Source organism: Hyperoodon ampullatus, assembly GCF_949752795.1.
Source record: "Hyperoodon ampullatus genome assembly, chromosome: 16".
NCBI lineage: Eukaryota > Metazoa > Chordata > Mammalia > Artiodactyla > Ziphiidae > Hyperoodon > Hyperoodon ampullatus.
The window spans coordinates 62,838,686-62,855,058 of record NC_136929.1 but is presented as its reverse complement, the minus strand read 5'-3'; the positions used below and the strand labels follow the sequence as shown (position 1 = coordinate 62,855,058).

General features: G+C 42.4%; 1 protein-coding gene across 1 annotated transcript in view; it reads right to left on the bottom strand.

Annotated features, from left to right (window-relative positions):
- LOC307064925 (phosphatidylinositol 3,4,5-trisphosphate 3-phosphatase TPTE2-like) overlaps window positions 1-15,821 on the bottom strand; it is a gene marked incomplete at its 5' end in the record, with an annotated part of 75,689 nt that extends 59,868 nt beyond the window's left edge. The window contains 7 exons of the mRNA XM_079721632.1: window positions 110-163; window positions 695-748; window positions 2,561-2,614; window positions 4,596-4,649; window positions 5,428-5,500; window positions 12,976-13,027; window positions 15,729-15,821. Coding sequence (XP_079577758.1) covers window positions 110-163; window positions 695-748; window positions 2,561-2,614; window positions 4,596-4,649; window positions 5,428-5,500; window positions 12,976-13,027; window positions 15,729-15,821 — 434 coding nt within the window. The remainder of the gene's footprint in view (window positions 1-109; window positions 164-694; window positions 749-2,560; window positions 2,615-4,595; window positions 4,650-5,427; window positions 5,501-12,975; window positions 13,028-15,728) is intronic.
- Window positions 15,822-16,373: the final 552 nt, after the last annotated feature.

The window sequence follows — 16,373 nt, the reverse complement described above, 5'->3', positions numbered from 1 at the left end:
GGGTGCTCCTAAGGGTGAACATCCCAATTCTCAATCTCTCTGTATATGTATATTATGCACATATGTGTGTATGTACACATTACATACATATTTATTCATCAGAGCTCACTTTGCATTGGAGAGTCCTTCAGAGGACGCTGCTATCCATTCACTCGGGGCAGTGCTAAAGGATTAAAAACAGACAAAATAAGATACCACAAGACTTCTAGACTTTTACTTTCTTAGTTCAGGTGGGCTATAATTACCCTTGAACTCATAAACTGGTTGGCTCTTAGAAAATTCACATGTAAATCAATTATTTGAAATCTGATATCTCATTTTGCCCAGAAATGATTCTATATACATTTGTAATAAATGTTTTTGACCTATCAGAAAAGTTCATGACTCAGGAATTGGCTGGTAGTTATTAGCAGGAGGAAGGCTTCCTCTTATGACCTGTTCCTCTTTTATCCAACTAGATCCAAAAAAGATAGAAAGTTACTAACAGGTGTTACAGTGAGAAGATTTAATAACAATGTCAAAGACACTGTATTGTCATGGATACTCCTAAGAATGAATTTGAAAACTGCACCTCTTTTTCTTCCATAATATTTATGTTTATGTGTTTGTGTGTTCATATTGATAAGAGTATATAAATACATGTGCCTACATGTACGTAAAAAACATTTATCTTTAATATTCATTTATATCTCACGTTTCATTGTTGCCATCCTTATCGGTTTCTGATGTCAATTCATTCAGGGCAGTGCTAAAAGATTGAGAAGATACATGGTTCACACACCACACGTGATTCTAGACTTACTTTTTTTCATTCAAATAACTACAGTTACTCTACAACTTTTGAACTGGTTGATCTTTAACAATTCATGTATATATCACAAAACTGAGCCTGCTATGTCATTTTCATTAGAAATGAGACCTTATATAAGGTGGTAATGATGATCTTCAGCCTGTAAGTAGTGGTAGCACACTTAGAGAAAGCAGCAGCCCTTTTATGACTTGCTACTTTTTTCCAACTGGACCCAGAGCAGACAGAGTTCCCTACACATCCTACTAGGACTCGACTTAGAAACAGTGTCAAACACACTCTTATTGCTGTGAAGGCTCCTTAGAGTAAATTTCACAAATTTCAATCTCTCTCTCTGTGTTGTATGTCTGTGTGCGAGCATGTGAGTGTTTGCGTAATAGAAATATGTATATGTGTATGTATATTAATTATATATATATCTTGATTCTTTTATATCTCATATTTTGCTGGTGGCTTCCTCGTGTTTCTTATATCAATCAATTCATTCAGATATGGGCTAAAGAGTTTAAAAGGTACATTGTCAGACATCACATGTAATTGACTGACTTGGTTTTTGTCATTTAAATGGCTACAATTACTATACAGTTATGAACTTGTTGATCTTTAAAAAACTCATGTATTTAACACTAAATTGAAGCTGGTATGTCATTTTCATTAAACATGACATTTTACATGGCAGTAATTGATATCTTAGGCCTGTGAAAATAGTAATGCCTCAAGTTGTTTACTATTCCTTTAATCCGAACGCTCACAGCTTTTTGTGATGGCATTTATTTCAATTTAACTTCAGTTTGTAGGTACGCAGCCCTCTTACTGCATCTAAATTCCTGACTCTCAAGTTCCGTCACTTCCTTATTTTCACCCCTACTGGTCACCTTTCCTGCCCCTCACACAGGGTCAACAACTGCAGGCCTGAGGCAGTGATGGCTCCAGCCACTTCCACTGCCATCACGGGTTTGGGTTGGAGGACCCTTACGTAGTGGCAGAGCTCTGGAGGGTGTGGGACAGATCTAGGGGCTGTTAGCTCCATTCTCTTCTGTTGAGGGCTCGTGTCTTCCCAGGCCACAGCTAGCCTTCCCCTTGTTTCCAAATACGAATCTCTCCTCATTTGTCCCACGTTGTAGACTGAATACTGTCCCACTAAAATTCATATGGTGAAGTCTTATCCCCTTTAACTCAGAATGTGACCTTATTGAAAGTAGCATTGTTGCAGAAGTCAAGATGTGGTCCTACTGGTTAGGGTGGGTTCCTAATCCAATATGACGGATGTCCTTATACAAAAGGAAAGGATGCCATGTGAAGATGAAGGCAGAGATTGGAGCAATTGACGGCAGCCACCAGAAGCTAGGAGAGAGGCATGGAAGAGATTCTTCCTCACAGCACTCAGAAGAAACCACCCCTGCCAACATCCTGATACCAACTTCTAGCCTTGAGGATTGAGACAAAGTTTTGTTGTTTAAACCACTCGATTTGTGATATTTTGTTACAGTAGCCCTAGCAAACAAATACAACCCGTTCTAGCAGAGTCTCACACAGGCAATCTGACAGGTTTCTAAGAGTTTTGGCTACTAGTCACTCAGATGGGAGTAAGTCTCCCTCTTCTGATCTGTTTCTCTTTTATCCAACTAGATCAAAAAAAGAATGCTACATACAGAACATACCAACATTTTAGAAAAGGCATACAAGAAACTTAGTATTCAATATCTCTGTGTGTGCACCTTTACATATCTATCTATCTACATATAATCTCACCTTTCAGTGATGGCTTCCTTATTGGTTACAGATATCAATTCATTCTGCTCATAGCTTAAGGATTAAAATGTACAGAAACATCACGTGATTTCATAGACTTACTTTTTTCATTCAAATTGGCTAAGTTGTAGAGAGATACATTTTCAATTATGAATTGAAAATTACAAATTCATGCATAACTTGCTTATTTGGAAATAAGTATTTCATTTTACCCTAGAAATGCAGCTTCACATGGTGGCAATGAAATTCCTAGGCCTGTAAAAGAATCCTTAATGGATCAAGATTAAAAACATTTCTTTACTTCTGAACCTAATCCCAAGGTGTAACTGGTTTTTGTGTTTGCAATTACTTCAAATTCAACTGTACTTTGCAGGTACCATCCCTCATACAGTATTATTAGTAGGATTCACTATAGTTACCATGCTGTACAACCCGTTCTAGCAGGGGTTGTACATCCCCAGGGTGACTTATTTTATAACTGGAAGTTTGTACCTTTTGACTTCCCTCACTCATTTCACCCACCCCCTACGCAGCCCTCACCCCCCATTTCTAGAAACCACCAATCTTTTCTCTTATTTATGAGCTTTTTTTCCTTTTAAGATTCCACACACAAGTGAGACCACATGATATTTCTCTTTCTCTAACTTATTGCACTTGGCGTAAAAGTCCGGGAGTTCTACCCATGCTGTTGCAAATAGCAAGATTTCATTCTTTTTTTTATGGCTGAATATATTCCATTGTACACATATATACCACAGCTTCTTTATCCATTCACTGGTCAACGGACACGTTGTTGCCATGTCTTGGCTACTGTAAAGAATGCAATGAACACGGGGTTGCACATGTCTTTTCAAGCTAGTGTTTTCATTTTCTTCAGATAGATACCCAGAAGTGGAATTGCTGGATCATATGACAATTTTATTTTTAATTTTTTGAGAAATTTCCATAGTGTTTTTCATAGTGGCTGTAACAATTTGCATTCCTACCAACAGTGCACAAGCCTTCCCTTTTCTCCACATCCTTGTCAACACTTGTTATTTTTTTATCTTTCTGACAATGCCATTCTATACATACATATTTTTTTATTTTATTTAGATTTACTTCTTTGGCTGCGTTGGGTCTTTGTTGCTGCACTCGGGTTTTCTCTAGTTGCGGCGAGCTGGCTTCTCATTGCAGTGGCTTCTCTTGTGGAGGAGCACGGGCTCTAGGCATGTGGGCTCCAGTAGTTCTGGCACACGGGCTCAGTAGTTGTGGCTCGTGGGCTTTAGAGCGCGGGCTCAGTAGTTGTGGCACACGGGCTTAGTTGCTCCACAGCATGTGGGATCTTCCTGGACCAGGGCTTGAACCTGTGTCCCCTGCACTGGCAGGCGGATTCTTAACCACTGTGCCACCAGGGAAGCCCAACGATGCCATTCTAACAGGCATGAGGTGATATTCCTTTGTGGTTGTAAATTTTTTTAAATAGTTTATTTTGTTGAACAAGTGATCTATACTGGTGAATGTTTCATGTGAGCTTGAGAAGGATATATATTCCGCTCTTGTTAAGTGAGCTCTTCTATAAATGTCAATTAGGTCCAGTTGATTGAAGGTGCTGTTCAGTGCCACTATATCTTTACTTTCCATAGTTTTCCCTTTTCTTCATGCGTCAGTATAAACCCTATCTTCCCAATGATAAGAGATCCACCAACAGTTCCCTCCTTTCCAACTTCACAGACTCATTCATATGAATTATCAAAGTTAACATCTTTATTACCATCATCGACCCTCAAGAATTGTTCTGTTTTACTTCACTAGTATGCAGAAATTTATCATTAGTGATATTCTACATGGAATAGTGATATAATGAATTTCTGAACAATAAGGATTCCTTGAATCTTAAAAATATAGTAAACATAACAACTCACTGCAATTCCTATGTTTTTAGAAAGAATTTTAGATCATTGTCCAGAAAATTCTGCATTGCCATGGATAATCCCGAGACTAAATTTCTCCACTTCACTTCCCCTGGTCCCCCACCCCTCAATATATACCTCACCTTTCACAGGTGGCTCCGTCACAGATTACTGAGGTCAATTCATAGGGGTCATTTCTAAGGAATTAAAAACACAGGATCAAACTCCAAATGACTTCATAGAGTTAATTAGTTACAAGTAGTCTTCAATTTGTAAACTGGTTGAACCCTAAAAATCTACATGCAAGTTACTTATTTGGCAATCAGTATTTCAATTTTCCCAAGAAATAGGGCTTTATTAGCTGTAATGAAGACCTTAGGCCTGTCCAAGAAGACTGACAAATCCAGAAAAGTACCATTCTTCATTTCTAAACCTAACTCTCATGTGTAACTGCACTGAGGCTGCATTTACTTCAAAATTCAACTTCAGCCTGTAGATCTACAAACTTCCAGCCCCTTCTAACTTCCTGATTATCCTTCCCTCCCCTGCAGCCCTACTTTTCTTGTACTGGGTACTCCTTTGCTGTTCCTCAGTTTGGTTCAAAGAACAACAAGCCCGAGGCAGGGGCTCTCTCCAATATGATGGTGGGTTTACAGTTGGGACACTAGCCTTAGATGGAGGCAGAGCTCTGGAGGGTGAGGGCCAGAGCTGCTATGGAGGAGGGCTGCTCTCTTCTGTCCCGTCCTTCCTCCTTTCTTGGCCCATGCTAGCAGAGACACACACACACAGACATTCTGACAGCTTCCTAAGAGTTTGGGCTACTAGTTACTAAAGGTCACAAAGAGACCATGAGTAAGGATTCGCCCACTTATGACCTCTTCTTTTTTCCATCTAGACCCCAAAAGAAAGTTACCTATAGAAGCTTCCAGTCTCTTATGGAGAGAGACCTCCCTTTGCGGTCAGCGCTCCCAATACCTTTCACCACCCACTTCAGTCAACTCACCCCTTGTCAACGTCGTCACAGGAGCCTGAAGAGGCATCCACAACTCTGCCAAAGAGTAAAAATCATACAAAAAAATACGTCAGACACTTTGGAAGGCAATTCGTTTCTTTTTCCCAATAGAATTTCAAGACATGAAAAGTAAAATCATGAATATGGAAAAAACTAAACAAACAGTTTGAGTACAGCACTGGGCTCTCTGAGACAGCCTCTGGGCTGTGTGTGTGTTTGTGAATCCACTGGAAAGTGACAGAAAGAAGCAAAGGAGATGTAGCACTCATTATTAAACCTCCTTTCTCCTTCCCCATTTTGCCAACCATGCACACACCCTGGAATCAATTTGGGAAACATGAAAGAGCCGAGAGTATAGGGACGAGGAGGTGGATCCAGGGAATAACTAATGAAGGGTTACAGAAAAAAAAAAAAAAAAGAAAGAAAGAAAGACAATGCCAGAACAACGAATATTCAAATGCCAAGGACTAGTCACTGGTCAGCATTCAGTAGAGAAGAAACAGGTAGGTAGATCAAGGATGGCCTGTATAATATTTTAAATTTTTTTTCTGAACTAGAAGTAGAGCATGTTTAGAATGATTCCTTTTTATTTTTCTCTGGATTTATTTCAAAAAGAGATTTGGTTATATTATCCAAAACCAAGACTTCCCACCACCAAATCACTGGTTTGGATAATTTAATCTCTCTACAACTCAATTTCCTCATCTGTAAAATAAGACACATAAAAATGCACTTTGCATCCGTCAACTTCATAAGATCATGCTGAATAGTCACCATTTCACACATATTATTCGTTTTTAGGCAGCCTGCCTTCATCAAACGTTATGCCTCAAAAAATCAGTACAGGAAAACAATATAAACTGATACATATTTTAAATTTCAAAAACACTTCAAGATTCTCAGAGTAATTCCCTGGGAAATCTTGGGTTCCTATCCAAGATGACATAATAGCCTTCCTCCCAAAACTATAAAAGACGAATGGAAGTATGGATTCCAAGAAATAACACAAAACTGGAAGACTCTAAAGAGTCGACCCTTGGGCTTCCCTGGTGGCGCAGTGGTTAAGAATCCGCCTGCCAATGCAGGGGACACGGGTTCGAGCCCTGGTCCGGGAAGATCCCACATGCTGCAGAGCAGCTAAGCCCGTGAGCCACTACTACTGAGCCTGCGCTCTAGAGCCCGCGAGCCACAACTACTGATCCCACGCACCACAACTACTGAAGCACGCGCACCTAGAGCCCGTGCTCTGCAACAAGAGAAGCCACCGCAATGAGAAGCCTGTGCACCGCGACAAAGAGTAGTCCCCACTTGCCACAACTAGAGAAAGCCCGCGTGCAGCGACAAAGACCCAATGCAGCCAAAAATAAAATAATTAAAAAAAAAAAAAGACTCAACCCTTAACTGGTGGACAGACTGAGGAAAAGGGCTGCCAAGGGCAGCCTGGAGGGACTCAAGGGGAGGGGAAATTTTAAGTTCTGTTCTTGCCTTTCCCTTGAGTTGCTTGGAGACAATAAGTGCCTCCTCAGTAGAAGCCAGTAGCAACTACCCAGACGTAGTTAGGATAAAGTTAGGGTAGGATTAGGTTAGCTGATGAAAACAGGAAAGGGCTGAAGAGCAATCCTTGGGCCTTCACTCGTCCACGCCCCATCTCCAAAGCCCCAGGTGACAACCTAGGGTGACTGCCTCCCCCAACGCTGCCTCACCCAGGAGCTGAAAGGTGACATACCCTGATCAGAGGATTTGCCTGGTCACAGTGTTTCATGGTTCCTGAGACTCTCTGTGCCCAGGCTCATCACCTCCACTCGTGTTAAACTTACTGAGGAAAACACACCCTGGATCTTAGCTTTCAACAAGAGCGACATTATAATAGGTCATCCAAGCCAGGATACTTTTGAAAGTGACAAGAATGCGCTATTAATAATCATGCTGAGGGCTTCTCTGGTGGCGCAGTGGTTGAGGGTCCGCCTGCCGATGCAGGGGACGCGGGTTCGTGCCCCGGTCCGGGAGGATCCCGCATGCCGCGGAGCGGCTGGGCCCGTGAGCCATGGCCGCTGAGCCTGCACGTCTGGAGCCTGTGCTCCGCAACGGGAGAGGCCACGGCAGTGGGAGGCCCACGTACCGCAAAAAAAAAAAAAAAAAAAAAAAAAATAATCATGCTGAGACGGTCCCCAACCTTCAGCTCTTTCCTAATACAAGTTACCAGACACAGGGGCCAATGTGCACAAGGAATGTCAACTTACAAGTCAAAATAGATACCTGAGGAGTACGACTCCTGAAAAATACAACAAACTGAACATCATATACCATCTGAAGCAGAACCATTGCAACACAATGACTAAGGTATTTTTTCTAATTAAAAAAATTTTTTATTGGAGTATAGTTGCTTTACAATATTGTGTTAGTTTCTACTGTACAGCAAAGTGAATCAGCTATATGTATACATATAGCCCCTCTTTTTTGGATTTCCTTCTCATTTAGGTCACCACAGAGCACTGAGTTCCCAGGGCTATACAGTAGGTTCTTGTTAGTTATCTTCTTTATACATAGTATCAATAGTGTATATATGTCAATCCAGTCTCCCAATTCATCCCACCCCCGCTTTCCCCCTTGGTATCCATACGTTTGTTCTCTACGTCTGTGTCCCTATTTCTGCTTCGTAATAAGATTGTCTACACCAATTTTTTCAGATTCCACATGTATGCGTTAATATACAATATTTGTTTTTCTCCTTCTGACTTACTTCAATCTGTATGACAGTCTCTAGGTCCATCTATGTCTCTACAAATGACCAATTTCGTTCCTTTTCATGGCTGAGTAATATTCCACTGCATATGTTCTACATTTTCTTTATCCATTCCTCTGCTGATGGACACTTAGGTTGCTTCCATATCCTGGCTATTATAAATAGTGCTGCAATGAACACTGGGGTGCACGTGTCTTTTTGAATTATGCTTTTCTCTGGTTATATGCCCAGAAGTGGAATTGCTGGGTCATATGGTAGTTCTATTTTTAGTTTTTTAAGGAATCTCCATACTGTTCTCCATAGTGGCTGTATTAATTTACATTCCCACCAACAGTGCAAGAGGGTTCCCTTTTCTCCACACCCTCTCCAGCATTTATTGTTTGTAGATTTTTTGATGATGGCCATTCTGACCAGTGTGATACCTCGCTGTGGTTTTGATTTGCATTTCTCTAATAATTAGTGATGTTGAACAGCTTTTCATGTGCCTCTTGGCCACCTGTACGTCTTCTTTATAGAAATGTCAATTTCTAACTAATCACTGAATCAAAAGTAAACAAAATGACTCCCTCTAGCGAGAACATCAGAATCACAACTAACTGCTGAACAACCATCCACAGAAAGACACTGGAACTCACCAAAAAACATACCCCACATCCAAAGACAAAGGAGAAGCCACAATGAGACGGTAGGAGGGGTGCAATCACAATAAAATTAAATCCCGTAACGGCTGGGTGGGTGACTCACAAACTGGAGAATACTTATACCACAGAAGTCCACCCACTGGAGTGAAGTTTCTGAGCCCCACATCAGGCTTCCAAACCTGGGGGTCCGGCAATGGGAGGAGGAATTCCTAGAGAATCAGACTTTGAAGGCTAGTGGGATTTGACTGCAGGACTTCGACAGGGCTGAGGGAAAAATAGACTCCACTCTTGGAGGGCACACACAAAGTAGTGTGCACATCGGGACCCAGGGGAAGGAGCAGTGACCCCACAGAGACTGAACCAGACCTACCTGCTAGTGTTGGAGGGTCTCCTGCAGAGGAAGGGGGTGGCTGTGGCTCACCGTGAGGACAAGGACACTGGCAGCAGAAGTTCTGGGAAGTACTCCTTAGCATGAGCCCTCCTGGAGCCCACCATTAGCCCCACCAAAGAGCCTCTGGCCTCCAGTACTGCATCGCCTCAGGCCAAACAATCAACAGGGAGGGAACTCAGCCCCACCCATCAGCAGACAAGCAGAGTAAAGTTTTACTGACCTCTGCCCACCAGAGCAACACCCAGCTCTACCCACCACCAGTCCCTCCCATTAGGAAGCTTGCACAAGCCTCTTACATAGCCTCATCCACTAGAAGGCAGACAGCAGAAGCAAGAAGGACTACAGTCCTGCAGCCTAGGGAATGAAAACCATGGTCAGAGAAAGAGAGACAAAATGAAAAGGCAGAGGGCTATGTACCACATGAAGGAACAAGATAAACCCCAGAAAAACAACTACATGAAGTGGAGATAGGCAACCTTCCAGAAAAAGAATTCAGAATCATGATAGTGAAGATGATCCAGGACCTCGGAAAAAGAATGGAGGCAAAGATTGAGAAGATGCAAGAAATGTTTAACAAAGACCTGGAAGAATTAAAGAACAAACAGATATGAACAAAACATCTGTATGTCTTCTTTAGAGAAATGTCTGTTTAGGTCTTCTGCCCAGTTTTGGATTGGATTGTTAGTTTGTTTTTGATATTGAGCTTCATGAGTTGCTTGTATATTTTGGAGATGAATCCTTTGTTGTTTTCTTCATTTGCAAGAATTTTCTCCCATCCTGAGGGTTGTCTTTTTGTTCTGTTTATGGTTTTCTTTGCTGTGCAAAAGCTTTTAAGTTTTATTAGGTCCCATTTGTTTAGTTTTGTTTTTATGCTCATTACTTTAGGAGGTGGGTCAAAAAAGATCTTGCTGTGATTTATGTCAAAGTGTGTTGTTCTTCCTATGTTTTCCTCTAAGAGTTTGATAGTGCCTGGCCTTACATTTAGGTCTTTAATCCACTTTGAGGGTTTTTTGTGTATGGTGTCAGGGAGTGTTCTAATTTCATTCTTTTACATGTAGCTGTCCAGTTGTCCCAGCACCACTTATTGAAGAGGCTGTCTTTGCTCCACTCTATATTCTAGCCTCCTCTGTCATACATTAGGTGACCATAGGTGCGTGGGTTTATCTCTGGGCTTTCTATCCTGTTCCATTAATCTGTACTTCTGTTTTTGTGTCAGTACCATACTGTCTTGATTACTGTAGTAAGATTTTTCAATACACACATGAGAAGCACACTTAATGATACATGAGAAGATGTTAGTAATATGAAATGAGAATAAGAAACCATAAGGAAAAAACCCAAGAGGAAATCTTCAGTGTAAAAGTGTAATTGTTGAAATAAAGAATCCATTCATGGGATAAAGAGTAGTTTGGGTACATGTGAAAAGCAAATTAGAGTTGGAAGATGAGATTGAGAAACTCTCCCAGAAAATAGTAGAAAAGAATAGAGAGGGCTTCCCTGGTGGCACAGTGGTTAAGAATCCGCCTGCCAATGCAGGGGACACGGGTCGAGCCCTGGTCCAGGAAGACCCCACATGCTTCAGAGCAACTAAGCCTGTGTGCCACAACTACTGAGCCTGCACTCTAGAGCCCAAGAGCCACAGCTACTGAGCCCGCGTGCCACAACTACTTAAGCCCGTGTGCCTAGAGCCCGTGCTCCGCAACAAGAGAAGCCACCGCAATGAGAAGCCCACACACCGCAACAAAGAGTAGCCCCTGGTCGCCACAACTAGAGAAAGCCCACGTGCAGCAACGAAGACCCAACACAGCCAAAAATAAATTTATTAAAAAAAAAGAAAAAGGAATATAGAGGGAGAACATACCAAAGAAAAGCCAATTGATATGGAGCATAAAATCATATCTAACATCTGGATGATAGACATCTGAGAATAAATGAGAAAAAAAGGGAAAAGAAAAAGCTGAAAAAAAATAAGGATAAATTTTCCAAAAATTAAAGAAATATCACAAAGTGATCTTTCACCTTACAAACATTTAAATGGTCTTTACTGGGCTTCCCTGGTGGCGCAGTGGTTGAGAGTCCGCCTGCCGATGCAGGGGACACGGGTTCGTGCCCCGGTTCGGGAAGATCCCACATGCCGCGGAGCGGCTGGGCCCGTAAGCCATGGCCGCTGAGCCTGCGCGTCTGGAGCCCATGCTCCGCAACGGGAGAGGCCACAACAGTGAGAAGCCCACGTACCGCAAAAAACAAAACAAAACAAAAATGGTCTTTACTAAGGGCCAGGCATTGTGCTGATGCTTCACAAATACTACTTCAATTGGTCCTCATTACATTCCTTGATATAGTTACTATTATTTATTTTCACCAGTTCACAGACCTTGAATATTTTTGTATTTCTAATATCCATCATGCCGATTTGTAAACCACTAATCTCACTAATAAAAATGCATTTGTGACCTTCACTGTGGTAATTAGCAACATTTCAGGTGTTGACGGAGATGTGACAACTGGAGCCCTTGTAGTGGCCGTCCCTGGAAAATAGTCACCACCCATGGACAGATCATCCTCCATTAGGGCAACCAGCACTACTAAAGGACAAGTTTAAAGGGACCATGCATACTATTACTGACATACTGCCTAACCTGTGGTACTGAAGGAAATTACAGGCATAAAACAAGGTCTTTAAATTTTGAGTTTGCTAATTTCATTTGCATACAGCTTACATTTATTATACAAGAAGGTACACGTGTTTTCCCCATTCTGTTAACCAAGGCTGAGAATTATGCTTAAAATTCAGGAAATTTGAATCTTATCACTTACTTATTTTTTTGATGCACGAACCAGGCATATAAAGAATTCTTCTTTAATCTCGGCATGGTTTGTTTTATTCTTGAATTTAATCTGCATTTAATCTAAGAAAAAGAAAAGCATGTATGCATTATATATTCGATACGTTTAAAACACATATGATATCCCCTCAATTAGAAAGTCACACATATGGATCAGCATTTCCAAAGTCTTGAATCCACAAACATAAAATCTCCAATACTGTGCAATTTTATCAATCCTGTGAAACATGCATTTTAGCTCAAGAAATAGAGAAAAACATTTTTTGTGTGTTCAATAAAATTTAAGCTCAGCTCAAGCACAGGACTTTTTAAAGATTACCCACTTGCTAGACAGGACCCAAGAAGCCAAGCAAAACCCATTTCAAACCAATTTTACATCATCATAGTGACTTATGATATTTCCATCCTGAAGTATTCTCTGCAGAATAAATGAGAGAATTGGGAAAGCTAAGAGATGTGACCCTCAGCATTTCATAGAGCAGATTTCATGGATGAAAACTGGAAATCACTGGAGAGTAACACATTGCCAAGTAGATGGCCAAGTTAACAAGCAGTAACACTACGTCCACGTGAGACAGGCAGAAATGTGCCACCGGCCCCTAAATTCCGGGCAAGGAGAGAAATTTGAAAAGAAATAGAAAACACATTTTTTTTTTTCAAAAACACACCAGTTTGGGCATAAATGTTGATTCTGAGTTTTGGGCTTGGGGCCCAGCCACCTGTGAATCCCATACCTTTGGGACATACCAGCTCATGCACAGTGGGAGTAGGAAGCCCAAAGCTTGGAGGTACCGCCTGTGTTCCAGGGGCGAGGTGGACCCGAGACCCAGGGTGGCCATGGCACAGCCGGGGTCTTGGGCCCCCTCCCTGCAAGCCCTAGACCCACTTACCTGCAGGCAAGGCTGCTTTAGCAAAGGCAGAGGCGCTGCCTCTCGGAAGGGGCTGCGGGGCAGTGGGGAGCATTTTGTGAGTCGGGTACAGCCTTTCGTAGGCGGGATCAAACTTTCCTCAAGATCCTGGCAGCTGTTCTCTCTCCCACTGCCTTTCAGGATAATGCCTTTTTCCTTCTTTCTTTTCCATTCTTTCTTATTTTTAATTTCCCCAAATCAAATCCGTTAAGTGAAATCTCGGCCCAGTTCCTGGCCAGCCACAAAGTTACCGCTAGTTGGTCCTACATCGGCCTAGTGCCCCCTCCCCCTCCAGGTCCCATGTCCCATGTCCCAATGCCCTGATGGTGACGGGGCTCTGCAGAGTCAGCGGGAGGGAAGAGAAGCGTTAATCAGGGCTCCGCACAGCGGAGCACAAGGCAAACCTTCCTGCCTACGGGGTCCGAACACCCCCTTCCTGTGCCTCCTCGCCACACCCTCCAGCTGTGCCTCTAAAACGTTATACTCTTCTCACAATGTGAGGGTGACAGGGCCACAGGAGCCCACATAAACGGCAGAGGATGGGATGGGACGTCTTTGGCAGAGGCCTCCACCCTAGGTCTTTACCTGGTGCTGCTAGCAAGCCAACACTAGAATAACAACTCCGTGTCCATAGCAACACTAAACAACAGAGTCCAGGTGGTCCGGAGATGTACCAGAGTGGGGAATACAATGAACTTGGTTCCAGGCTGCAAGGGCTTAAAAACAGACGCTGTTCTCCTTAAGGGCAGGGGTGGGGTATGAAGGTCAAAGCATCCAGGATAATCATCCCAGGGCGGACTGTCTCCCCTGTTACTTTTTCTTTTGCATCTAATGGAGGGATGCTTGTTACATATTCTCATTCTAAAAAAGGTTACATTGAGCGTTTGGCTTCCCCTATGGGCTGGAGAGAATGACCAGAGGGCTGAATATTTTCTGGCTAATATTAACTTTAAGTAAAAGAAGCAAGGTTGATACAGGAATGAGGAGGAAACAAAATCATTTTACTCAAGGTATCAATTCCTAGGATTGAGAAGAAACAATCAAGTATTAGTTGTAAATTAAAAACACACCCATTTTCCTGAGTAAATCTGAAAGGTGAAAACTAATACCAAACAAATGAAAACAAATATGGAAAAAAACGTTTTTAAATTTCAACTTTTTTTTTTTTTTTGGCCGCATCGCGGCTTGCAGGATCTTAGTTCCCTGACCAGGGATTGAACCCCAGCCACGGCACTGAAGCGCTGAGTCCCAACCACTGGACCATCGGGGAATTCCCCCAAAAAAGTTTTTAAAACATAAGTGAAACATTAGAATTTTTGTATGGAAATTACAATATAAAAATTACCCCCAAAAGAGGAATAAAATACCAGTTGGACATCTCTGTTGGTACATGTGATGAAGCTGAATCAATGGTCACTTGAAGACATGGAAAAAAGATTAAAGCCATATTTACTTAGTATTATGTCTGTAAAGCACTTGGCAAGTTACAGAAATGAATAAAACATGGTCACTGACTTCAGTGTCAGGTTGATGACCTCAAGGCCAGACCATTCTGAAATATGCCCAGAGCATCCTACTTTCTGTGAGGAAGACCTGCCCTCAAGAAACCTAGTTTACCAGAGCCTTATCTGACCTTGGGGAAGGGCGGTAAGATAACCCCAGCCCCCTCCAGCCTTCCTGTCTCAGATAAGAGGACGGAAAAAAGACTCAGAAACTCTTCAGAAGAGCACAGCCCTTGTTTCTTTATCTGTTTTACATTTTTGTTGAGAACTGGACTTCTAATATAATGTAAGTAGAAATCAGATTTTTCCCTTTCTCCAGGGTCTACTGTTGTTTTTTGTTTGTTAAGTGACCTTTCTGAACTCTATTCTGTGTACAGCATGACTACTGAAGTCAGCTTGCTCAGCATAATGGTCAGCTAGTGATTAGAGGGTCCCTCAGGTGCCCGGAACCGCCGAATCGCCCAGTGGTTACCATTCAAGACAGAGACAATGGCTTCTGGCCCCATCTTGCCTCTCTCCCTCGGCTCCTTGTGCTCGGGCCTCTGGCACCAGCTCTTCCCCTCTCTGCCGTCCACCCCTCCTCTATACCCTCACGTCTCCCACACTAACTCTCCTGGCTAACTTCCCTTTTCCTCGTAAACTCTCCCCCCTCCCGTTTTCCTCTCAACTTTTCAGAACCTGTCCCTTTAAAATTAAGCCTACTGAGGATCCAGAGACTAAACCCTTCATTTCTTCTAGTCTCTGAGCTAAAGCTGAACTTGGAGCCATCGTCACAGATTTTTCCCAAAGTAACGGAAGAGCCTCACAGACTTGCTGAGGAATTTAATATTGATACTCAACTTATCAGCCTGCTTTCTCTGACTTGTAGCAGCTAGTCCATATGCTGGTCGGCAAAGGCCAGCTCCAACACTGAATAAAGACTGCTAATTGGGAAAAGCCTAAAAGGTACCGAGAAATACAACTGGAAAAGCCTTACCGAACCAGGTTTCTTTGCCCAACACGCAGCAAGCCACCAAATGCTGAGACGCCGAAGTTTGTAGCAGCGAAGGGGTTTACTCACAAGGCAGCCAAGCGAGAAGACAGGAGAACAAGTCTGAAATCCACCTCCTCAACGGCCCGGGAGCTAGGGGTATTTATGGGATAAAACTAAGGCGTGGGGAACACGGGGAAAGCTAACTGGAGATAAGCAAAACGTGAGGTGATCTTCTTTCTGCGGAGATACACCTAACCTACCGGCTTCTTCCCAGTACGCATGCTCAGAATACTGGTATTATCACGCTCTGATGACGTTTTCCTGCCTTCCGATGTCATAAGGTCACCGAGCATGCTCAGTTGGAGGGTCGGTGGTCTTAACCAGTCTTAACCAGCTGGAGCTCAAACTGGACACAGCTGACTCCAAGCTCCTGAAAAACAACTCAGGCAAACCTCTTATTGTTTAGGCTACTCGAGGACCTGCACGTTTTTGTAAAAACAATTAAAGGGAACTTGATCATTACGGGTGTAATGGATCTAACGGATGATTACCTTCAGTTTCAAAACCAGCCTGCTAATTTATATGATCAGGCTCAACGATCGCTAGGTGGCTTCATAGGGCAATTTCTAGGGCTTTTCCAAAGCCTGTTGATTGGAACACAATTCAGCCTTGCACACAAAAATCTGATGAGCCTGTTCATGAGTATTACGGTCAATTTCAGATTATTTTAAATGAAAATTCTGATCTTCCTTCACATGTTGATTCCACTCAGGTAGCTTTTAACTCTATATTTATTTACAGGCTAAACCAGGACCTTTTCCTTCTAGTAAAAAGGACCAGGATGAAATGGGAAACTATGTCCACTCCAAATTTAGTTAATCTAGCTCTCTTGAATGCTAGATGAG